The following is a 24477-nucleotide window of genomic DNA, read 5'->3' on the forward strand; positions in this document are numbered from 1 at the left end:
ATTTCTATCAATCCGCGCTGCTGTCAACGTCAACAGTGCGCACGTTCAGATCAGCTGCTCCATAGTGTTTACACAATCGAATGACAACGACATAAAAAGTAGAAAATGAACAATGGTGCGAACTTGTAAATTCCCAGGCTGTGACCACAAGAATGTGCCGGGATCACCGTTCAGATTCCATCGTTTTCCAGTTTCGGATATAGCTACGAGACAGCTTTGGCTGGTTGCCATCGGCTACTCTGCGGGAGCTAAAATATCGAGAATCAAGGATTTCCGTGTGCAGTGCTCACTTCAGCGAAGACGATTACATCCCCAACCAAGGAGGAAAAAGAAAAAAAATGATTTTAAAGAGTTTTGCTGTACCAGTACCACGGGTAAGCTCTATTTACTAACTTTGGATCATAATGTCTAAACTGTACGGTAAACACGGTATCCCTTTGGCGTTGTGCTAAAATTACTTTCATCATCATCTGTTCCGTCTGACATTGTGCTAAAATTGGTTTCGTCATCAGAAGTTTCGTAGTCAGACATGTTGTCAGCGAGTCGCGCTATCAACAGCTGATCTGAACGTGCGCACTGTTGACGTTGACAGCAGCGCGGATTGATAGAAATGGAAAGAAAATAGTGCCGATTAAAACTGAGGTATGAATTTTGTCAGGCGTTTTTTTTGTGATGTAAATTATTCAAGCTTTGAAACGCAAATACTTTTTTCACGTAAAAACGCACAGTTTTGAGGCCCCGGAAACTAACCGGGAGTACTATCTTGAAAAACTTCCAGCGGCCAGAACTCTGACCAGGGAGGTGACTAAAGGGTGGGTCAGTGTGTATGCACTATAGTGCTGGTAAGGATTGCATACAACTTCATGTCTTAAATGGGCGAACTAACCCTTTAAACTGGAGTGGATGGAGTTTCCATGGAAACGGGGCGGCAACTCAGCTGACAAGTAGCAAAAAAAAAAAAAAAAACTCCGTCTCTCACTGTTGTTTTTACTACTTTCAGGTAAGTTTAGTCTAGTGTTTCTCAACGGGGGCGTTCGGAGAGCATCTGGGGGCGCGAGATGGGGGGCGCTGGAAGCAATATTTTTGAAAGGGGGGCGCTGAGCTGTTCTTGGGGGGCGTTTGGTTTAGGCGAGTTTACACCAAAGATTTATGAGCTGAAACTTGCAAAAGAAAATGGTCTGCCACATCCTAACGCCGTCTCTACACTGGATGCATCAAAGTGCACTTTCAGTATGCATTTGTCAACTTGTCTGTAGCTCAAGCGCGTTGAGTGCGTCAGAAATAGAACGCGGCATCCGTTTACTGTAGCGCTTGAGCTCATTGAACGACTGATTATAACGGGATCCATGTATGCTACTTTGATGCAACGTGTCGCGCCGTTCGCACCCGGTGTAGTAGTGTTAATCATAGACATATAAATACCTAGACGCCTCATTGGCCGCTCGACCACACGTCAACGTCGCCGCCATCTTGGTGCGGGCAACTTTTCCATCATTCTCATAAGTGGACTAGAGAAAATGCCTCAGTCGTGTGCTTCTTGGGGCTGTACAAACCGCCGCACGATTGAAAATAGGTCTTCGGGAATTACTTTTCACAGGTAAGACTGAAAAGTTGATGACTGACACTGATCTGATTGTATTTGGTCATTAAACATTAAACATTAAACATTATGTTGACAGTAATTGACCGTTGGAGTCAGACTATTAATAGCTAGCGACCACAAAGTTTGCATTCTTTCTTATATAGTTTTAGCGTATGGTATATTATATATCATAAACTAAATTGCCCATAATAGAGATATTCATTTATATTGCAGTTTTTTCTCAAAACTGACTTTTATGCCAACCTAACGTAACTCGTTTCGGCTAAGCGGCATGAATCTGACGTTAGCTAACTCTTCTCACACATTGAAGGTTTCCCAAAAACATACAGTTGAGGAGGCAGTGGGAAGTAGCTCTAAGAAGGGAAGGTTTTTCTGCAAGCGAGTCCTCCGTGCTATGCAGTGAACACTTCAAGCCGGAGGACTTTGACAGGACAGGTCAAATTGTGAGGATAAGGGATGGAGCTAAGCCATCGATCTTCAGGTTTCCCCCTCATCTACAAAGAGTAGGTTTTATCGTCACTGGATTATAAGGATTTGATAGCTTGTCATTAAATAGTTAGTGACATATTTAATATTTATTTTAGCCTGTGGCAACCAGGAAAACAGAGGCCTCAAGGAAAGGTGAGGAGAGCTGGTCAGTGGACTGTTCTCAGGATTTCCAAGAGATCGAACCTCCTCTGCCTAATGTTGTGAGTATGTGTACTAGTTAAGACTAGAACAACTGTGAGCATTATGGCTATGGTCATATTCAATCCTATCTGTTTCTCTCTGACACTGTTTTCAGACACATTCGCAATCGCATATACACCTGCACACATTGAATGATATACATACAAACACAAACACTGTGATGGCAGTGGGATTGAGATTAAGATTAAGATTGAGATTAAACAATTGTTTGTGAAAAAATGAAAAATTGTTGTAATTTATTTACTCTAATTTCATCCCATCTGTATGATTTTCAATGTTCGCCTGATGAACTGGAGATTTTTACACAATGTTTTGTCTCCTTCCAGTCTATCAAACTACTCATCTAAAAACTCTAAAATCCTAATATTTGTGTTCAAATCAACAAGTCTTACACATCTGGGTAATGATGAGATAATTATGATGAGAGTAGTTCTTTAAGATCATCTCCCCTCGATCCCACTACTATCACAGTGGGTTTGTGGGTGATTGTTTGTGCGAGGAGAGGGGTAGTGGGGTGTGTGTGTGTGTGTGTGTGTGTGTGTGTGTGTGTGTGTGTGTGTGTCAGCGTCAGCCTGGGAAGCATATTCAACACCAGCATGTTTAAGAATGCAGCTGACAGAACATTGTGCTAGTTATGCACCAAACAGCTGAGGCTGTGTTTCGTGTGAAATTAACATTGCTCAAAATATTTTCATTCTTTTCTTTAATAGGACCACTCCTATGCATTGCCTGCATCTCCCACTGGTTTAAAGACCAGACTCTGTGAAGTCTTGGCTAGAGTGGAGGGTCTGGAGCAAGAGTTGAGGAATGTGAAGGACCGGGAACGGAGGGCAAAGAAGACTGTGTGTGATCTTCTAGAGGATCTGAAGGGAAAGAACCTCATAAATGAAGATCTGAAAGAGAGACTCAGTTTCTACTCTGGTAAAATGAAACAATTTTTTTTTTTTTTTTTTTTTTTTAAGTTAAAAAGTTTAGTCTGTTCTAAATGAATTTCAGATCTTCCGGTAGACCTCTTGTCAAAACAGGGCCATGAGTACACAAAAGAACAGAGGGAATTTGCTCTCACTCTTCATTTACATGGTCCAAAAGTGTAAATAGAATCCATTGCTATTTGCACTTAGTGTAAATAACACCCATCGCTAAAAAAAAATATCCTCTTTGCACTTAGTGTAAATAGAATCAGTCGCTATTTACACTTAGTGCAAATAGCCGCTGCCTAATTTAATACATTAAATGAATGTATTTTATGAAGGTGGATGAGTTCTGTGGATGCCAAGCCTGGCCTCAACATGATGATGTTGGACATGCTGAAAAGACGACAAGAGGAAGACCCAGCTAAATATGGATGTGTAACTCTGATGCTGGATGCCATGGCTATAAAGAAACACATTCAGTACAATCCTCAGACACAGAACATGTCTGGATTTGTTGACATGGGGGATGGTATGAATGAAACAGATGTTGCCACAGAGGCTCTTGTTTTCATGGTGGTTGGCTTACAAGGACACTGGAAGGCTCCAATTGCCTACTACCTCACCAACACTCTGTCACCAGATACACAGAAGGTGTTAATTCTGCATGCGTTGGAGGAGCTGCATGAGCGTGGCATAAGGGTACTCTGCATCACGATGGATGGACATGCCTCCAACATTAGTATGTGCACCCAGCTTGGGTGTCAGTTAAAGGCGAACTCGCATGAGCCCTTAAAGACTTTTTTCTCACATCCAGTGACTGGTGAGAATGTGTTCGTAATGATGGATGCCTGCCACATGTTGAAGCTGGCACGGAATATGTTGCAGGCTTACAGTCCTATAAAGAGCAGTACTGGCCAGATCAACTGGACACACATTATTCAATTAAATGACATTCAAATCAAAGATGGACTGCATGCAGCCAACAAGTTAACAAACAAGCACATATTTTTCGATTCCCAGAAGATGAAAATGTCCTTGGCTGCACAGACACTCAGTCGCTCAGTGACAGTAGCTCTGTGCACTTTGCGAGACCTCGGCTATCCAGAGTTCAAACACTGTGAAGCAACAGCTGAATTCATTGAGGTAGTACTATATGCAAACATGGTTATGATTAAAATGCTTTCATTTAATGCAAACATTTGCTTTTAGATGATTGACAGGCTCTTTGACATAATGAACAGCCGCAATCCACGTGCCAAAGGGTTCAAAAGTCCCCTGGCTGCTTGGAATTGGAGTGATAGAGTAGAGTTCATGTTGAGAGCCAGGGAATATTTGATCAGTTTGGTGATGTAAGATGGGACACCCCTTCACCAATCAAAGAGGTCATTTAAAATAGTCAAGTTTATGTTCGTGAGAACAGTTCGTATGTTCAATGCATCATAAGTTCATATGATGCTCTGTTCCCTTGTTCTGATCTTTTCATTGACTGTTTTGTTTTGTTGGTATTCTTCTGTTCAGTATTTTTCAGTTCATACAGGTCGCAGAATGGTATGTATGGCACTATGTTCATATGTTTCAGACCTTCCCAGTTCTGTTCTAATATTGTTCTTAGTCAGCTTAATGGCCTAGAGATAAATAATTTACTTAAAGGATCCTAACCCTAAACTAATTTACACTCTTAAGGAGCATGCAGTAATTTTGCAGTATTCACTTTACATTTTATATTTTTATGTACTCTGAAAATGCAGTAACCAACCAGGGACATTGCAGTGGGGAGGCTTCTTGGGAGCCATCCTGAATGTTTTCCCAAAAGCCCCAAACATTTTGGATTTTACAATTAATGTATCATTGTCCCATTATCAATCTCGTGGACTGATTTTACATTGGAGCAAAGGTTCAAATATTATAGCTATCTATTGGTCACTGCCCTAGCCTGTCACCCTGTGTTGTTGTCAGATCAAGCCCATTTACAGCTTTCAGTGAGCAAAATTACACAATGCTACCTTTGGAGTATCTTGATTTTGCCATATTGACAATACTGACATATTGACAAAACATTTTCTTTTGAAGGTACCTGTCTGTCATGGGGTTCATCATCAACATTGATACCCTCATGTTGTTGATTCCTGAGCTGCTACAGTTTCAGTGCTATGTCTGCACCTATCGATTTAGCCAGGATCACTTGGAGCTCCTCTTCAATTCTATCCAGGCATCAGGTAAGGATTTCTGAAATTTGAAAATAATCTGAAAAGTGCAAATATCAGTATTAAATGCATGATTAATTCAAATCCCGATTCAAACACCCATGCAATCTTACTCCTAAATGCCTGTGTCTTTGTCTCACCCAAGCTTTACTGCCTTTCTTTGGATTACTATACTGTTACTCCACCGATCTCCTCGTTTACCTACCTGTTACTCCACCGTTTACCTCGTTTACCTACCTGTTACTCCACCGAGGCCAATATATATATATATATATATATATATATATGTGACCACCCTGCTGCATGGAGTTTGTGTCATAACAATATTAAATTATTTGTATATATTTTGTTATGTATTTAGGTATGTCTATTTCTATTTACATGTGTATATAAGTTAAATTAAAATTACTTTAATGTGTTATAATGAGTTTGCACTGGACAGTCCAGCTGCATTTTTCCGAATTCCTGGTGGCAGTTGAGAGAGAGTAGAGTTACCGTGACAACTGCAGCGCATCCTCAGACAACAAAGAGGACCGCTTGGGCAACCACTAACTCTTGTCTCTGTCTCTCTCATTTATTATTAAGAGAGTACTACATATATATATATATATATATATATATATATAACATTTTCTGAGATACTGAATTTGGGATTTTCCTTAGTTGTCAGTTATAATCATCAAAATTAAAAGAAATAAACATTTGAAATATATCAGTCTGTGTGTAATGAATGAATATAATATACAAATTTCACTTTTTGAATGGAATTAGTGAAATAAATCAACTTTTTGATGATATTCTAATTATATGACCAGCACCTGTGTGTGTATATAAGGGGTGTGACGATATGGATCGATACATCGATACGATGCATTGATGCCACGTGTAAAATATCGATATCTGTAGTGTAAATAGGCACATTTATTACGAACCATCTGATTTACACCCCAAATATATATATATATACACACACACACACACAACTTGCTACATCTGCTGATTTTTTTAGTCTGATTAAAAAAAAGTCTTACACCTCTTGGGTGGCCTTAGGGTGTGTATTAGGGCACGAATTTTAATTTTTGGGTGAGCTATTCCTTAAGTGTTGTGAATGTGTCTGTGTGTTTGTTTTTAGGAGGCTGGAATAACAATCCTACTGCAGGCCAGTTCCAGGGCATTTTCCGCCATCTCATGGTCCGGTGTGGTGTCTCACCAAGCATTTCAGGAAATGTGGTAGAACAGAATGAGACCGTGTCCCTATCGGCTGTTGAGATGTCGTCGACTCTAGCAGCAGAAGAATCTGAAGACCTTCCATCCCCTTTTGTAAACCTCTCTGCACTTGTGTGTGACCACAGCTACCTGCCAACCCGTCTTGGGAGCCTTGTGGACAATGCCCTTGTGTACATTTCAGGGTTCGTGGTTCGTCAGATTTTGAGGAAGCTGTCCTGTGATGTGTGCCGTGCTAGCTTGGTGACAGATGCTGTATCTGCTTCATTTGACCGGAGCTACCACTTGCTTACACTGAAAAACAATGGAGGACTGATGATTCCTTCTGAAGGGACAGTGAAGGTGGTCAGATCAGCTGAGCGGTTTATTCGCCAGTCATCCTCTGGGAAAGCTGTCAAAGTGTCCTTGATCAGTCAACTTGTCCGAGTAGAGATTGGCTCAGAGGATGTGTTTTGTCTCAAGGAGCACATTGAGGAAACACAGTTTGGAATTGACAACCATCATTTTTCTCTCTTGTCATCAGTTGTGTTTGTCTTCCACAAACTAAGGATGCACCACATTGCCAAACTGAACACACTTGCACTACAGAGTGGCAACTCGAGAAAAAAGCTCTGCAAAGCTGTTTTGTACAAAGGGTATTAGCTTTGTACTCTGCAACCCCACAAAGGTTTAGCAATTATAGATGATTCATATATTATATAGTTTTTAATGTTGTTATTATTATTGTTGTTATTACTATTATTACTTATTGTACTATTCATTACTCACTATTTACCTTTTTATTGTCTATATAATTTTGCAATTGATATTACATACTATTTTGATATTACATTCGAATGAAAAATAAAATAAAAAACTAACTAATGTATTTTTTATTATTATTATACAATTTGCTATTATCAGTCTATTATCAGGCTGTTATATTAGGGTACTACTCATTACACACCATTCATTTTTATTGTTATTGTCTATTCTGCAAGTGATATACCATATTCAACTTGTTGTTATTCATCAGTTATTATTATTGTATTTTATATACTATAATTACAGTATTAAATATACATCCTATTATTTATATATATATATATATATATATATATATATATATATATATATATATATATTACTATATGCTGTACCCTATTATCAATCTTATGCTATTATATTATTGTACTACTTATTACTTTTTTTATTGAATGTTATTCTTAATTATTCTTACAGTTATACTACTGTACATATATTATTTAGTATTACATCTTATTTTATACTATATTACAAATATATTTGCTGAAGTGTTGTTGTACCAAATCAGATGTGTATTTTCATAAAGAATATCTTTGTTATTGTCTGTTTTGGAGTATGTACCTGTAAATAATTGCATCATTTTAGTGCTATAAAAATATAGAAAGGAGCCTGCCAGTGTGATTTGCATTTGTCTGTTTATTCCATTTCTCAATTATTACTTAAGATAGGCGTTTGTTTTTCCCAGTATTTCAAAGGAAACGAGGTATGTTCTGACCTGAAGCACAAGAAAAGCTAAAATGGTGAGGTTAAACACAGAAAATACTTTTTGATAAAATTTTATTTACACAAGTATGAGCTTTTGCAATTCCTTATTAAATAAATTTAACTATCTAGTTCAACTATCGAGATTTTAAGCAACTGGAGATTTTTTTGTACACCACGTAGATCATAAACCACTAATATCAGTTGATAAAAACAAACGTTGTCATTTTTATCCAGAAAAACCGCAGCTCTCCCTGTTCGTTGCATTTGTTCACAGGGAACTCTTGCCCGCACCAATATGGCGGACGCGTTGACGTATCGCAGCAACGGACCGAAGCGGCCAATGAGGCGTCTAGGTATTTTTATATGTCTATGGTGTTAATACTCCCGCTTCTAGACTAGTACGGTGTATCATTTCCATAGCAACGACTCTTTACTTTAGTGTTCGCTCGGCTTTCTGTAGCGCAGCTGATGACCCAGATAGCAAGATTTGTCTGGCCCACCTCTGGGCCACAACCTTGCTTAGCTTCTGGCCCAGTTCCGGCTGGGTCCCCGGCCCAAAACTGGCACACACACTGAAAACCGACTCAAACAATTTCCTCTGGCCCAGATGCAGCCCACGCCCCGTAAAATGACTCTTATTTATTGACATGGCCCAGATCTGGCCCGCATACTGTAGAGTGACTTCTATTATTTTATGTGGCCCACGTCTGGCCCAGACACTTTAAGCCAGATCTGGCTGAGATTCGGCTTGGTCCCCTGGTTCTATGTGGCCCAGAAACTGCTAAATGTAATTCAGCAGTGAAACACAAATACAACCATTTAAAAACATTAAAAAGGCTTTAATTATAAAATTACCAAATACTTTAATATAAATATGAACAAATGCACTACAGTATAAACATTCACACTTTTTAAACCACAGAGTAACAAGTAAATTATATTTACTGAGATATATATATATATGAATGAATGAAGAGTTCATTTGCAGAAACAGATAACTTAATCTTTAACAATTTTTAAATCATGTTTTTCATTGTGCATTCCAATTAATCTCAATCAAACTGCATTCAAGGTTATTTTGATTAGGTAAATAATAACTAATAAATACTAGCTAACTAACACAATGAAAACATAACAAAAACATGATTTTTAAAAATATTTAAAAAAAAAGGAGTTATCTGTTTTTGCAAATAAACTCTTCATATATAAAACATTGTGTGTCATAATTCAGTTCAGTTCTTATCAAATGGTGTCAGTGCAGTCAAGTCAATAATATTGCTGAATATTAGGTGTCTTCAACCAAGCAAGACAAAAGGCAACAGTGACAAGGAACCCAAACAAGACCCGGCTCAGTCAGGAAACAGTCTCCTCTGGCCAAACGAATCAACGTGGTGTGATTATTCCAGGCTGCATCACAAGTCAGATTGTGGATTGATATCATTCAGAATATTTCATCCAACTTCTTCTGCTTGAAGTAATATCACGCCAGCAGGTGAAGCTGGTAAAAAGGGTCTGCACAGAGGGCTTGTCTGGTTCTCGTAGTCTTTGCTGAGGATCTGTGCTGGGGCCATCAATGAGGTCTTCACAGGGATCTGTGATCTAGCTGACATGATCTCCGCTGACAGTCAGGGATGTGGTGTGGTCGTTCCTGGGTGCAGGTCCACCGTCTGGTCTGGATACCGACTGGATCAGCTGATTACTGTAACCTAGGGATAAGGGTGAGACAGTATATAAGCAACTAATATAAGCATTGATGTCATTCTTCTTACAAATTAACAAGTACGTTAGATATTATAGGAAGTGTTGCTGTTTACCCTAGTTGGTGCAGCATAAAAATCCTTTAAGAGATTTGAATTATACAAATGTGATAGTGTGTCATGTGTATGGAAGGTTAAAGAGATGGGTCTTTTAAACTCACAGAGTGTGTTTGATCAGCTGGAGCCACCTCTTCATAGTCCCCTTGACCTCCATTTCAGCAGCATTAGCTTGAAAGGTTTTCTTCCAAATTGCAGCCTTGAAATATGTATAAATATATATTGTAAGGTAATTATTTAATCTTAAGCATTACAGTTTTTTACAATCATTAGAACCAGATCCCAGAATTCACACCTTATGTTTGATGAATGTTCATGCAGCAGCTCAGAATTTCTGTAAAAAAAAAAAGAAAAAGAAAAAAAAAGAAGTCAGATTACATACATATAGTGTTCAGATTAAACTATTAAATTTGTTTGCTCATAATAATCCCCACCACAGTAAAATAAGTATGATTTTAATCACATCATACGGCATATCTATGCTTCAAAAGTTTTCATTCACTCTAAAAACTGAACCTGCTCAAGTGCAGCAGACAGATTAGGTCTCCATTCAAGAAAAAAAGATGATGCACTTACATTTTACGGCTCTCTCTTACGTATCGTTTTTCTCTGTCAGAGCTTCCCACACGGCAGTGTTACCACAAAATAAACATTATTATTAAATTCAGATTGCACATATTGAATTGTCTTAGCAGGTGTAATGCTACAACAGCGTGCTCAGTTTGATTCACAAATGACTCATTTGAATGGTTCAGTGAATCGAATCAGAGAGTCACTCGTGTAGATGTTTATGGCGCCACCAGCGCAGTCCGACTCCTTTGATTCAATAGCAATCACTCGTTGAAAAAGACGAATCGAATGAATTCTAGCAAACAAAATAGAATTTAACTCATTAAAATTTAATCACCTAACATGGACTGCACTGGATACAGCTCATCGGTTTTTCATATTAAAAAATTACATATCGTTTTCCTAAAGAGACCGCGCCTAACAGCTAACGTTACGTTACTCAACATATCCCGGACCTAATGGTTTTTCTGACGCTATTATCATCGCAAACCTAACAGAAACCATCTAAAAACTATACTCTTCGTGACATTTAAACATCAAACAACACTAGACTGATCATTAAATAACTTAATTTACCTTTTTGCAGCTGAAGTATTCCTCTTGAGAACTGTGCCCGCCGAAATCTCCTCAGGATTAACCGCCAAATCTCTCTCAGCGGCTGATCTTCATTCTAGCAGCGGCCGCCGGAGACAAAACCAGCTCGGGCCGAAGATAGATACACACAACTACACCAAGTGCGGACCTGCCGCACGTACAACAGCTCTCAGCCGAGATCGGCCCAGAGAGAAAAAGCGTCTGTCAGCCAGAAGTGTTTTGTAGAGTCGGCGCGGCTCTGGCCCATTATCTTCTCACCGACGTCGTGACTGAACCTACAGTGCCGCATTTCAGCCAGAATCGGCCCGAGTGTGCTTGCTATCTGGGGAACTTCCCGTGAAACCAACAACACGCATTTAAATACACAATAAAGCACGATATGTTTTTTCTTGTTTAGAAAAATTAATATAAATGCTTTTTGTTTGCTGATTGACAAATTTCTAAATTCACGTGGCTTTTTTTTTCTTCTTCTTCGGAAACGTATGATAATATTTCAAATTCAGTCAAATCAAATATGTCATGGATGCCATGTGCCATTCAGTGTTGGGTTAAAATACATGCTTTTAAGATATATATTATAAATAAAATATAGCCTAGCCTATACCACCATTCAAAAAAGATTAGTAAGATTTAATGGTTTTGAAACAAATCCTTTCTGCAGTAAGTCTGCATTTATTTGATAGAAAATACAGTAAAAACAGTAAATCTACAATTTGAAAGAACTGCTTTCTATTTGAATATATTTTGAAATATATTTTCCTCTTATGAATTTTAATTTCAAAGGACTTTTTTATTATCATCTGTGTCTCATTTTGAATTATGTTGTACCTCTCTGGTTGTAGTGTCCTCATGCAGTGTTAAACGAGATGGCCTTGTAAGACATACAGGACTCCAAAAATATTTTATATTTATTTGATATATATTTTTTTTTTATATATCTGATAAACTTTTGAATGTTTGAGGTTTTACTTACTAGTCAGATGCTCATAGTGTCTTGGAGATGTTCTTCGACAAGAGGTCCCCTCCAACTCTGCTGCACGGCCATCAGCATGGAAGACTATACACTCTAAACCCGGATTTTGTTTTAAATAAACGTTTATAGCTGTCTTTAATTATTCTTTCTTGTTTTTGTAAAACACGTCGCCATTACTAAATATAATTAGTTATTTGAAGTAATCAGACGAAATATTGCATGCAATGATAATGTTTAGTAGAGATAGCTTAATGTGTTAAGTTTCTCTGAGGGGGAGGAGCCCTATTTGAACACGTCTGCGTGAGCGCGCGATGTTTGAAGAGATCTGAGACCGGTTGATGATGCACGCGATGGATTTGGAAAACATCATGAAACGGTGAGTGTGTAAATTAGCTTCTTTCTCTTTCTGGGAAAATTGATTATCCAAAAGACCGGTCCGATGACCGCGTTACTGTAGTTACAGCTAAAGTAGTCTTATGGGCCTAATTTACTGATCGACGGTTTTTCCCCTGTCGGTTCACAGAAGCTGTAATGCTAATATTAAAATCCGTGTTTCTTTTGGTTCACAGTTAAGATAAGTTCAGCAAGTGTGTTTCTGCATGTTCAGGTTAGCTGTAATGTTAGCATTTCATTACACTTAGCTTCAGTCGTTTAATATCAGCAGGTGTGCATGAATTAGCTTTTTGTTAACGCTAGTTTGTCTCTTAGATATATTTCGTAACTATTATTTATAGTAACTGCAACTGAGTTGTTGAGCTTAAAGTGATGTGCATATGCTAAACATTTATGGTAAAAGTTACAGTTAGTCTTGAAATGTAACACTTTGTTTCTCTGTTTTAGGTGTTCATGGAGTTCTACAGGATTGTGGGCAAGAATCTCAAGCAATCATCTAACTGAGATATTTCAGTCTAAAGAGGGAATGTTGGGCAGCTGTTGACAGCTTTCACAACAAATCAAGGTTAGTCCATATCCATTATAGACTTGCATTGTTTTTCACAGTTTAAGTAATGAAAATGTATCAAAAGTTTACAATATTGGTTGAATAATACAATCAAAATTGTGCCTGACTGGTTCTGCTTTCTTGTGATCATTTCTTTCATTTTATTAATCGATTCATTTTACTCCCCAACAGACTAAAGAGCCAGCTAAAATCTTTAATGTTTTACTGAAGAAAAACTCAGCGATGTTGGATGGCCTGAGGGTGTGTAAATTAACAGCAGATTTGAATTTTTCCGTGAACTTTTTTTTTTTTTTTTTTTAAATGGAACATCATGGGTTTCTGTCCCTCCATTAAAAAAGTCTATGTCACCAAAATGTAAATAATAATTTTGAGGAGAGAGAATTTAAATTTTTTGGTGGACTATTCATTTAATTAACTCCAGCAGTTGTAACAAATTGCTTAACATTATTTATAGTTGTATGAGAAATGTCATGATTGTGCTCTTTCGTTGTTAGGACTCTGATGACGATTACTCATTCCACCACCTGGACATTGGAATCATTCTCACTGAGTATGAAGGTGATGTGCTCTCATCCTCTCTCCGTCTCAATCCAGCCTCATTGAAGATCATCATTGAAGGAGATTTTGTGATGGACAGTATTGAAGACTTGTCAGACGATGACAACGATGACCACAGACTGATGGCCATCTGAAGTCTTGTATCTAGTGAGATTGGGCAAAAGTTTGCTCACAAAACTTTTAAGAATTAGTATCCTCAATTGCCAAACAATTAAACATTGTAATTAAAAGGGAAAGTTGATGTGACACGGTGTTAAACATGCCTCTGTCCCAACTCTTTTGGAGTGTGTTGCAGCCATCAAAATCAAAATTAGTTTATATTTACAAAATAAAATTTGGCCAGTATAAACATTGGATATTTTTCTTTGTACTTCAGTCAATTAAATATAGGTTAAAGAGAATGAACACATAACATTTTCTTGATTGTATGGCACAATAACACATTGTATTGTACAACTTTTCTGGAATTGGGGTTATAGAAAGATGGGAAACATATGCTTCTCATTTTCAAAATAGTTATTATTTTAGTGCAGTCCTGATTTATAATAATAATAATAATAAGTTTTATTTATATAGCGCCTTTCCAGAGCTCAAGGACACTTTACAATAAACACCAGAAATGGGAGGAAAACATCGAACAATAAACAGAAAGAAAACAACATCAGAAATCCAAAGAGTAATATACAACATAAAACAAAGTAAACATAAGTTAACTAAGAAAGATAACATTCTGAAAACAAGTGAGTTTTGAGCAGCGATTTGAATTCAGACAGGCTATTGGCAAGACAGAGTGATCTGGGTAGAGAGTTCCATAATTTAGGGGCAACAACACTGAACGATCTGCCCCCCATGGAAGAGAGGCGATATCGAGGGATGGTGAGAAGGCGAGAATCAGAGGACCGCAATGAACTTGGTGGAGAATAGGGGTGGAGCAGATTGCAGAGATAGTAAGGGGCCAGACCATTCAAGGCTTTAAAAGTAAGCAGGATAATTTTAAACTTGATGCGATAGGCCACTGGTAGCCAGTGCAGATCAGCTAGAATAGGGGTGATGTGGGCTGAACGCTTGGTGCGAGTGAGAATATGAGCGGCTGAGTTTTGAATATACTGTAATCTAGCAATAGTGGTAGCTGGCAAGCCAATGAAGAGGGCATTACAGTAATCGAGACGAGATGAGACAAAAGCGTGAATGAGAGTTTCTGCATCTTTGGTACTTATGAAAGGACGGAGCTGGACAATTCGTCGTAAGTGAAAAAATTCCAATTTAGAGAGAGAGTTAATATGATACTGAAATGAAAGAGATGGGTCAAACATAACACCGAGATTCCTAACGATACTAGATGGAGTGATTAGAGTGCCAGTAATATCACAAGTAAAGTCAGCGGGAACTTTGGTGGTAAGTGCTGGAGTACCAATGATGATGATCTCGGTTTTTTCCATATTTAGTTTCAGAAAATTAGAGTTAAGCCAAGTTTTAATATCCTGCACGCAAACAGAAATTTTGTCAATTTGGGTGGATAGGGAAGGCCTGCATGACGTGTAGATTTGGATGTCATCAGCATAAAAATGATAGCTAAAGCCGTGACGCTGTAGTATCTGACCCAGTGGTAAAATGTAAATAATAAACAGCAAAGGCCCCAGAACGGAACCCTGGGGACGCCTTGTTTGGGCAGTAGGGGATCTGAAATCCCGAGCAGAAATGTAAAAGTGTCTGTCATATAGATATGAAGAGAACCAGGAAAGAGCAGTACCAGATATACCCACAGCCGAAAGTTGAGAGATGAGTAAATCATGAGAGATAGTGTCAAAGGCAGAACTGAGGTCTAGTAACAGAAGTAACGATAGAGAGCCGGTATCGCAAGAGAGTAATAAATCATTAACTACCTTTACAAGGGCAGTTTCTGTACTATGTTTTGGACGGAAGCCTGACTGAAATGGATCAAAGAAATTATTTGCCACTAGGAAGGACCGAAGCTGGGCTGCTACAGTACTTTCCAGTAATTTAGCAACAAATGGCAAGTTTGAAATGGGACGATAATTGGATAAAACTGAAGGATCGAGATTGGGTTTTTTGAGAACCGGGGTAACTGCAGCGATTTTAAGTGACTGAGGAAAAGTAGTAGTGACAAGCGAAGCATTTATGAAATGAGAGATAGGTGCAGAAATTACCGAATGACACTGTTTTAAGAGAGAAGTAGGAGCTGGGTCTAGTCGACAGGTAGAGGAGTTGGATTTCGAAATAAGCTCAGAGACAGGAAGGATTAGTAAGAGAGAAGTAGGATAGGGAATGACCAGAGGGATTAGGCTCAAAGTTAAAATTGATAGTGCTGTTCGAAAAGCCCTGGTGGACGGCAGCCGTCTTGTCTAGAAGATGATTTAGAAAGGAGTAGCAGAATTCAGCTGAACCTGCAGTATCATTAGGTGGGGGTTTGGTAAGTTTATTTACTGTGTCGAATAGTGCTTTTGGCCTGTTACTAGCTTTATTAATCATGGCAGAAAGAAAACTAGAGCGTGCTAAGTGTAAGGCAGATTTGTAATTTTTGAGATGTTCAAGAAAGGCTTGGTGATGAACAGTGAGGCCAGTTTTCCTATAGAGACGTTCAAGCCGTCGACCGGAGCTCTTGAGGATGTGAAGGTCGGGGTAAACCAGGAGAAGTATGAGTAGAAGGAACAGTTCTAGTCTTAACAGGAGCATGTACAGACAAAATATCAGATAATATGGAGTTAAAATTTGAAAGAATCAGTGAAGGAGAAGATAAATCAAAAACATCAGAAAGATTAGAGGAAGCAATAGAGGAACAAAATGATGTGACGTCAACATTATTACAATTACGGTAGGATATAACAGTCTTTGCAGATTTATCATGTATAGGCAAACTAAAGTGAAAGTCTATGAGTTTATGATCAGAGATACCAGTATCAGAGGAAGAGATGGAACAAATACCAACACCTGAGGTACAGATCAAATCAAGGACATGACCATGAGAATGAGTAGGAAAATTAACATGCTGAGACAAACTAAAACAATCAAAAACAGACAGTAGTTGAGTGGTGTTAGAGCAAACAACATCAACATGTATATTAAAGTCACCAAGCAGGAGAACAGGAGAAGACATGTAGCAGGCAAGGGTTAACAGTTCACTAAGTTGGGAAAAAAAGTTTGAAAATGCTTTGGGAGGACGATAGAGTAGAATGATAGTAAGAGAGACAGCCTTCAGAACCATATATTCAAATGTATCGGTGTCGTGGAAGTCGAGTTGTGTGATACGGAGATTATCACGGTAGATGACAGCGAGACCACCCCCTTTACCATGCAGTCGTGGCCTGGACAACTGCTTATATCCATATGGCGTGAGTATGTTTAACTGCAGGAAGTCATCAGGAACTTGCCAAGTTTCCGTGAGAAACAAAAAGTCAAGCTTATTGTCAGTTATGAGTTCGTTGAGGTAAGGGGCTTTATCCGAGATGGACCGACAGTTCAAAAGAGCAGCGTGACAGTACGAGGCAGATGAATTTGACGACGATGTTAGTTGACAGTTGTTACCAGTGAGATGAATTGGAGAGCGATGTGATGAGCTGTTAGTAGGGGATGCACTTGGTTTGGATGATTTCCGACGGTCAGACCAGATGCATGGAAGAGCATCAGGCTTAGAGCGAGAGCTATGCATGAAGATACGTGGGGAGCGATGTAAATATCGAGGACATCGGAGAATCCCTAGCCGCCGACAGTAGTCATTCATCGCCGGGTCAAGGTGTGAGCGACAGTTCAGAGTTCTTAACTGAGACGATGTATATTCAAACTCCATTACAGGCAAAAGGAAAGAGACAAAGCAAAAAAGGAAAGCTATTGCCCGAGGCATTATGGTACTAACAGGTATTGCCAACCAGAGTGAAAGCCACGTTAGCCAAGCCCGAACGTCACATCACAGAAACTGCAAACTAAATGGGAAGCAGCACACCCAAATAGCGTGCAGTAGTAACTTATGCAGCACAACAGACAGAGCGAGCGGCAACTCACCCAGCCGATGAACCAGACACCGTGGAAAACGTAACCGGGCAGAGAGCTCGCAGCGGCCGGGTGGCAGAACTTAAAAGTACCAAGGTTCATTAGTATCACTTGCCAAGTCCAAAGACAGGTCCAAAAGTGCCAACAATAAGAGGTGGAGTAGACGAAACAAAAAAACAAAACAAAAATAGTCCAGCAGAGGGGTGAAAACATACAAAAAAAGCAGTCCAGGTACAGAGCGGCAGCCAAACGCGCACAGCGTTCCCGACCCGGAAGTGACCAATCATGGGATACACTAAGCCTCGAATAGCGCTCCCTAGATTTATATCTTTCTTATATCAATTAAATAATTAAATTTATATTTTTGTTATTATCAATTCAATTTCAAATCTTGCTTTTTTGTTGTTGTGGTGTGCCAACTATAATAATAAAAATAATAAATATTTCTTGAAAAACAATCAGCATGATTTCTGAAGGATCACACATTCTGAAGGATGTGACACTGAAAGCTGGAGTAATAGAGCTTTAGCATGTAAGACAGAACCAAGTACCGTGACTGTGCCTCACTTCAAAGTGAAACAGTCTGTAATGGTCATCTGCCAGTTTGATTTTCTAGACTTTAAATGTACTAAAGTGTTTGTTCAAGTAGACTTTGTTGCTTGTGGAAACCTCACACAAGCCTGAAAGGTACTTAACTCTAGAACCGCCAGAGGTCGCTGTATACCTAAAAGCGCCAGCGGGTAAATTTTACCCACACACATGGCAACCGTTTTTATATGGCTCAAGAACATATTATGCCACTGTCTTCACAAAGAAGTGTCTAGAGTTATGAAATGATTATGTCTATTCGTCAGCTATATTTTTACCCTGTTGTTTTATGTTCAAGACTTTTTAATGCAGCCTACACTAATCCATAATGATCAGTAAGCTAAAAAAAAAAAAAAAAAAGCCTGCACTGACAACGAAAATTAGAAGGTAGTAAATATTTGGGTGGTGTAATATTATAATACAATGTCATTAATCAATATATTAGGATAACCCACTTTATTTAAATTACTAAAATAGCCAATACACAATAATGAGCAATTATAATTCACCACAATGCATAGGAAGATGCTATGACAAATTCAAGCGCACAGCTTCACCTAGACCCAATTATTAATTTGTTTAGTTATATCATTTATAATTTGAATAATAGAACACCGCCAATAAACTTTGGGTAATCAAAAAAATTTGTTATACATTACATCATAGATGTAATACATTTTTTTCGATTTTTTTTTTTTCTTCAGGAAACAGCCAGACTAGAATTATAGCAACAAAGTAGCGAACAATAAACGATATGGCAAGACAAAAATGAAATAATAAAACCAAAGTTTGACCAATTATGAGTAACGTTAGGCTAAAACATCTAAATATGATGTCTGGATCACTGTCAGATGAGCCGTCAGATGCTGAGCCGACCCAGGACGCATAACTTAACCATCAGACTCTCCATCACTCATGGCATTTAGTGTTTCTAATACCGACCTTCCATAAATCGTCTTCTTTTAGTCATTTTTACATTATTTTTGAAACTGATGACCGCTAAATCGGTGAGTGAAAGGCATTGCCTAGAAATGTACGATGTTAAAACACAAGCGTCAAGAAAATGACAGCGTGAAAATACATGCATTATATAGCGGGTAAATTTGATCCGTGCGGCGCTTATATGTCTAAAAGCTCTGTTTTTTTTATCTGGTTTTATCTAAATAATTTTTAACAACATTGGATTGTAAATTACATAATTTTAGTAAAAATGTTATGTACATTTGAAAAACAGCCACAGGTCAAATTTACCCTGTGGCGGTTCTAGTGTTAAAACTTAAAATCTTATTTGCACTCTTGAAAATTGTTCACCAAAGACTAAATTTCAGTCCAGCAGAATTTTCTGCACACTTCACCACCAAGATCAAAATGAGCGTTGTGAATGTAAAAGCTTCACATTACATTTATAACAATCATTGTTAATGTTTGAATTGTATTTCAGGGCTGTTTGTGAAGACAGAAAATCAAGAGATGTTGTGACAACCTGGACAGAATTCAGCTCCAGATCCACCCTCCACACCAGACTTCTCACTCACAAGGACTGCTGTCTACTAGCATATTATGTGTTCTCTTCAGAGTTAGGTGCATTGAGATATTACCTGATTTTTAGATATAATGAAAACTATATCATATATACAGTGAGGAAAATAAGTATTTGAACACCCTGCTATTTTGCAAGTTCTCCCACTTAGAAATCATGGAGGGGTCTGAAATTGTCATCGTAGGTGCATGTCCACTGTGAGAGACATAATCTAAAAAAAAAAAATCCAGAAATTACAATGTATGATTTTTTAACTATTTATTTGTATGATACAGCTGCAAATAAGTATTTGAACACCTGAGAAAATCAATGTTAATATTTGGTACAGTAGCCTTTGTTTGCAATTACAGAGGTCAAACGTTTCCTGTAGTTTTTCACCAGGTTTGCACACACTGCAGGAGGGATTTTGGCCCACTCCTCCACACAGATCTTCTCTAGATCAGTCAGGTTTCTGGCCTGTCGCTGAGAAACACGGAGTTTGAGCTCCCTCCAAAGATTCTCTATTGGGTTTAGGTCTGGAGACTGGCTAGGCCACGCCAGAACCTTGATATGCTTCTTACAGAGCCACTCCTTGGTTATCCTGGCTGTGTGCTTCGGGTCATTGTCATGTTGGAAGACCCAGCCTCGACCCATCTTCAATGCTCTAACTGAGGGAAGGAGGTTGTTCCCAAAATCTCGCAATACATGGCCCCGGTCATCCTCTCCTTAATACAGTGCAGTCGCCCTGTCCCATGTGCAGAAAAACACCCCAAAGCATGATGCTACCACCCCATGCTTCACAGTAGGGATGGTGTTCTTGGGATGGTACTCATCATTCTTCTTCCTCCAAACACATTTAGTGGAATTATGACCAAAAAGTTCTATTTTGGTCTCATCTGACCACATGACTTTCTCCCATGACTCCTCTGGATCATCCAAATGGTCATTGGCAAACTTAAGTCGGGCTGGACATGTGCTGGTTTAAGCAGGGGAACCTTCCGTGCCATGCATGATTTCAAACCATGACGTCTTAGTGTATTACCAACAGTAACCTTGGAAACGGTGGTCCCAGCTCTTTTCAGGTCATTGACCAGCTCCTCCCGTGTAGTTCTGGGCTGATTTCTCACCTTTCTTAGGATCATTGAGACCCCACGAGTTGATATCTTGCATGGAGCCCCAGTCCGAGGGAGATTGACAGTCATGTTTAGCTTCTTCCATTTTCTAATGATTGCTCCAACAGTGGACCTTTTTTCACCAAGCTGCTTGGCAATTTCCCCGTAGCCCTTTCCAGCCTTGTGGAGGTGTACAATTTTGTCTATAGTGTCTTTGGACAGCTCTTTGGTCTTGGCCATGTTAGTAGTTGGATTCTTACTGATTGTATGGGGTGGACAGGTGTCTTTATGCAGCTAACGACCTCAAACAGGTGCATCTAATTTAGGATAATAAATGGAGTGGAGGTGGACATTTTAAAGGCAGACTAACAGGTCTTTGAGGATCAGAATTCTAGCTGATAGAGAGGTGTTCAAATACTTATTTGCAGCTGTATCATACAAATAAATAGTTAAAAAATCATACATTGTGATTTCTGGATTTTTTTTTTTAGATTATGTCTCTCACAGTGGACATGCACCTACGATGACAATTTCAGACCCCTCCATGATTTCTAAGTGAGAGAACTTGCAAAATAGCAGGGTGTTCAAATACTTATTTTCCTCACTGTATATATGAAGAGTTCAGATGCAAAAGCCTCTAAATGCCATCTGAAATTTTCTTCTAAAATGAGCATTTTTCTCAAGATCCTATATTTATGTTCAGTTATTTCACTTTAATTTTAATTTAAGAAAAAGACCTATATATTGCCATTAGAGTAAAATAACTGAACCTAAACATAGCAGCCTGATAAAAATGCTCATTTTAGATGGCACTTAGAGGCTTTTGCATCTGAACTCTTCATATATATATATATATATATATATATATATATATATATATACACTATATTGCCAAAAGTATTGGGTCACCCCCTTCTGACTGAACCGCTTTTGACTACTTTAGTAATTTCCATGAGTACAAATCTTAATGTTTAAGCATATAATGATATTCTAGGGAATTGTGTGCTTCTAATTTTAAAGCAACAGTTTGGACAGGACCCTTTTCTATTCTAACATGACGATGCCTCTGTGTATAAGGCAAGGTTTTTAAAAATAAATGATTGATTTAGTCAGTGTGGAAGAACTTGACCGGTCTGCAGAAAGCCAAGTCCTAATCCAAGCTGAACACCTCTGGTGTGACTTTAAATGCAGACTTTGAGCCAAAAACTCTTTACCAAACACCAATTTGATTGGTTGAATACAGGAGAATGTGATTAGTTGAGAAATTGTACATGGTTAAAGATGGATCTTAAATATTTAAAATAGTGTGTTGTATGCCTACTAAGACTTGCATATTTGTGCATAATATTTTGACCCTGGATGCTTGCAGAAGGATAATCTTTCATTTATGTGCCAGAAACATCATATAAGCATTCATAATTTTGTTGGTTCATGCTGAACTGGTGTTGATAAATGTACTCTTTATATTAATAAGTCAGTTTATATTGTCGCTGTTTTTAAGTTACATTGTCTGGAGAGTTTTCCAGTTTTTCAGTGTCCAAATATTGTTTGTATTCTATTTATTATGAAGGGGCAAATTATAATCTCGATAATGAAAACATTTACATGTGTGGAGATTTAATTTATTTACATAAAGTTTGAGTAAATGGGAATATATTCTATGAAACATGTTTAAGTTTATTTAATTGAATATTTTAATGCTTTAAAATGTATTTGCATTTATAGAAATCTAATATATTTACATGTTCAGAAATGTAATATGTTAACAAATATTAGAAATCAATATATGGACATGTATTGCAAATTAATATATTTACATAGTCTGATATCCAAATGTATTTACATATAAAGGAAATAAATATATGTAAATATTTCCGATAAAAACTATTTTACATGTATTTAATATATGTGAAAAATATTAAAAAGCGGCCAAAATCAAATATTTAAATATATTTTAATATATATTTCAAAATATATTTACATATATTGTATAAAATATATTTTCTTCTATTTGAATTTAAGATATTTAAATATATCAAAATATATTTATTAAAATATATTTAGATCTATGTGACTTCTGTATGGGATAGTTTATGTATTTTTGGTAAAACAGACTTTCCAAACTATATATAGTTTAGTTTCCAAACTATATTTATAATTATTTATTTATATATATTGTGTGAATCTTTGCAGTGTGTATGAAATTTGAATGAAAAGCTTTTCCCCTCTGTATTCTGATATATCATTAAACCCTTAATAAAGTGCTTTGTTGTTGAGTGAGAATTTTCTCAAGAAATTCTGTGAAAGTGTAAGTTCAATATAGATATACTGTATATTTAAATTCTAAGAAAATTATTTTTCCATTTGGCATAATTGTTCAAAAGTTTTTCTTTAGAAAATGAAGCATCTCATCCGTGCACTGCAGACTTATGGACATCTAATTCACTGAAAAAAAATGATTAATTGAATTTACTCAATTTTTTAAGGTAAGTGGTTGCAATCAATTTATTTTTGCTACATTTAAATAAACAAATTTAGTTTACTAACTTTCAACATATATTTTTTTTATTAAATGTAGCTAAAATAAATTGTTTGCGACCACTTACCTTAAAAAATTTATTTCAGTGTTGTTGGAATGTTTTTTTTTTTTTTTCCATTTTCTTATTTATTTATTTTTATGCCGTCCGATTGCAAATCATGTACAGCAAGTTTTATTAGTTACTGAAAACACGAAATATGCACCGAAAATCATAGTTTACATCTCAGTGTTGACGTTTAAGCCAAATTGCAATATTAACCATTTCCAAAGTGAATGCTTGCTTGGACATTTAACGACGATCGACCGTTGAAAGGTACGCCGGTGAAACGGTCACAATATCAACGTTGATCCGTTTTGCAAAATCGAAAGGTAATTCAACGTCGACAGAAGACCATAACCCGAAAGGTAAGAGTGAAACAACGTCGCTATTTCAACGGTGAATCAACGTTGTTACTTGAGCGGTGAAACGACGTCACAATATCAACGTTGATCCGTTTTGCAAAATCGAATGGTAATTCACCGTTGTTTCAACCCTGGTACCTGACGTTGTTTCAACGGTGAATCAACGTTGAAATGCCGGCTGGGACATATCAGCGTTTCTGCGTCGATGTATGTAATGTGTGCTGTAGGTGCGAAACTTTTAGGAATCTTATCCAAGATGTAGATGATCTTATCCCCAGTGAACGATATTTAAATCCTTACAACCTGCTCAAAATTGAATTCATAATGAGCTCACGCATTATTCACACTGTGAGGATCACAGTAAGAGGATCGTTTGCACTCACAATGAGCTCACATAGCCTACTACTCACATGGTGAGGGAATGAGGATTGTGATGTCACTGTGATCATCGCATGATCTCACGTGTTGACTGAGAATAAAGCTCTTTCTCATTCGATTAAATGTGAATCTTAAATAAAAGCTTGATAAACAACAACATACTCACTGTTTGTTGTATTTTTTTTAATTCAGTAATTGATTGATTCAGTATTTGATCATTAAAATAATTAAGGTTTTCATCACCACCATCACATGTGTCAACTCTTTTAGGTCTATGTCACCTACACCAGATTAATATTTTGATAATATTTGATTATGAT

The 24477-nt window shown here is 37.6% G+C and overlaps 1 protein-coding gene and 2 long non-coding RNA genes across 4 annotated transcripts; 2 read left to right on the forward strand and 1 right to left on the reverse strand.

Annotated features, from left to right (window-relative positions):
- The first annotated feature begins 5289 nt into the window (after positions 1-5289).
- Positions 5290-7657, forward strand: LOC131527641 (uncharacterized). Its single transcript, XM_058756878.1, has 2 exons — positions 5290-5423; positions 6544-7657. Exons 1-2 carry the CDS (start codon positions 5291-5293, stop codon positions 7275-7277), a joined length of 867 nt encoding a protein of 288 aa, XP_058612861.1. The 5' UTR covers position 5290; the 3' UTR covers positions 7278-7657.
- Positions 7658-9309: 1652 nt separating this feature from the next.
- On the reverse strand, positions 9310-11386 carry LOC131527249 (uncharacterized). 2 transcript variants are annotated; one of them, XR_009267618.1, is made up of 4 exons: positions 11105-11386; positions 10254-10292; positions 10063-10157; positions 9310-9850 (listed from the first exon to the last, which is right to left on the reverse strand). It is a non-coding gene; the product is annotated as an uncharacterized LOC131527249 (long non-coding RNA). The 2 variants fall into 2 exon arrangements; XR_009267617.1 differs by having other exon boundaries at positions 10535-11386.
- A 645-nt stretch (positions 11387-12031) lies between these two features.
- On the forward strand, positions 12032-14247 carry LOC131527284 (uncharacterized). Its single transcript, XR_009267625.1, has 4 exons — positions 12032-12471; positions 12936-13053; positions 13228-13296; positions 13551-14247. It is a non-coding gene; the product is annotated as an uncharacterized LOC131527284 (long non-coding RNA).
- Positions 14248-24477: the final 10230 nt, after the last annotated feature.

This window comes from Onychostoma macrolepis, chromosome 20, assembly GCF_012432095.1.
Source record: "Onychostoma macrolepis isolate SWU-2019 chromosome 20, ASM1243209v1, whole genome shotgun sequence".
Taxonomy (NCBI): domain Eukaryota; kingdom Metazoa; phylum Chordata; class Actinopteri; order Cypriniformes; family Cyprinidae; genus Onychostoma; species Onychostoma macrolepis.

What these genes read in the sequence shown, in the direction of transcription:
- LOC131527641 (XM_058756878.1), top strand. Translation starts at nt 5,291, where the DNA reads ATGGGGTTCATCATCAACATTGATACCCTCATGTTGTTGATTCCTGAG. An exon ending in CAATTCTATCCAGGCATCAG is followed by an intron (nt 5,424 to 6,543) that starts GTAAGGATTTCT and finishes GTTTGTTTTTAG; the next exon opens with GAGGCTGGAATAACAATCCT.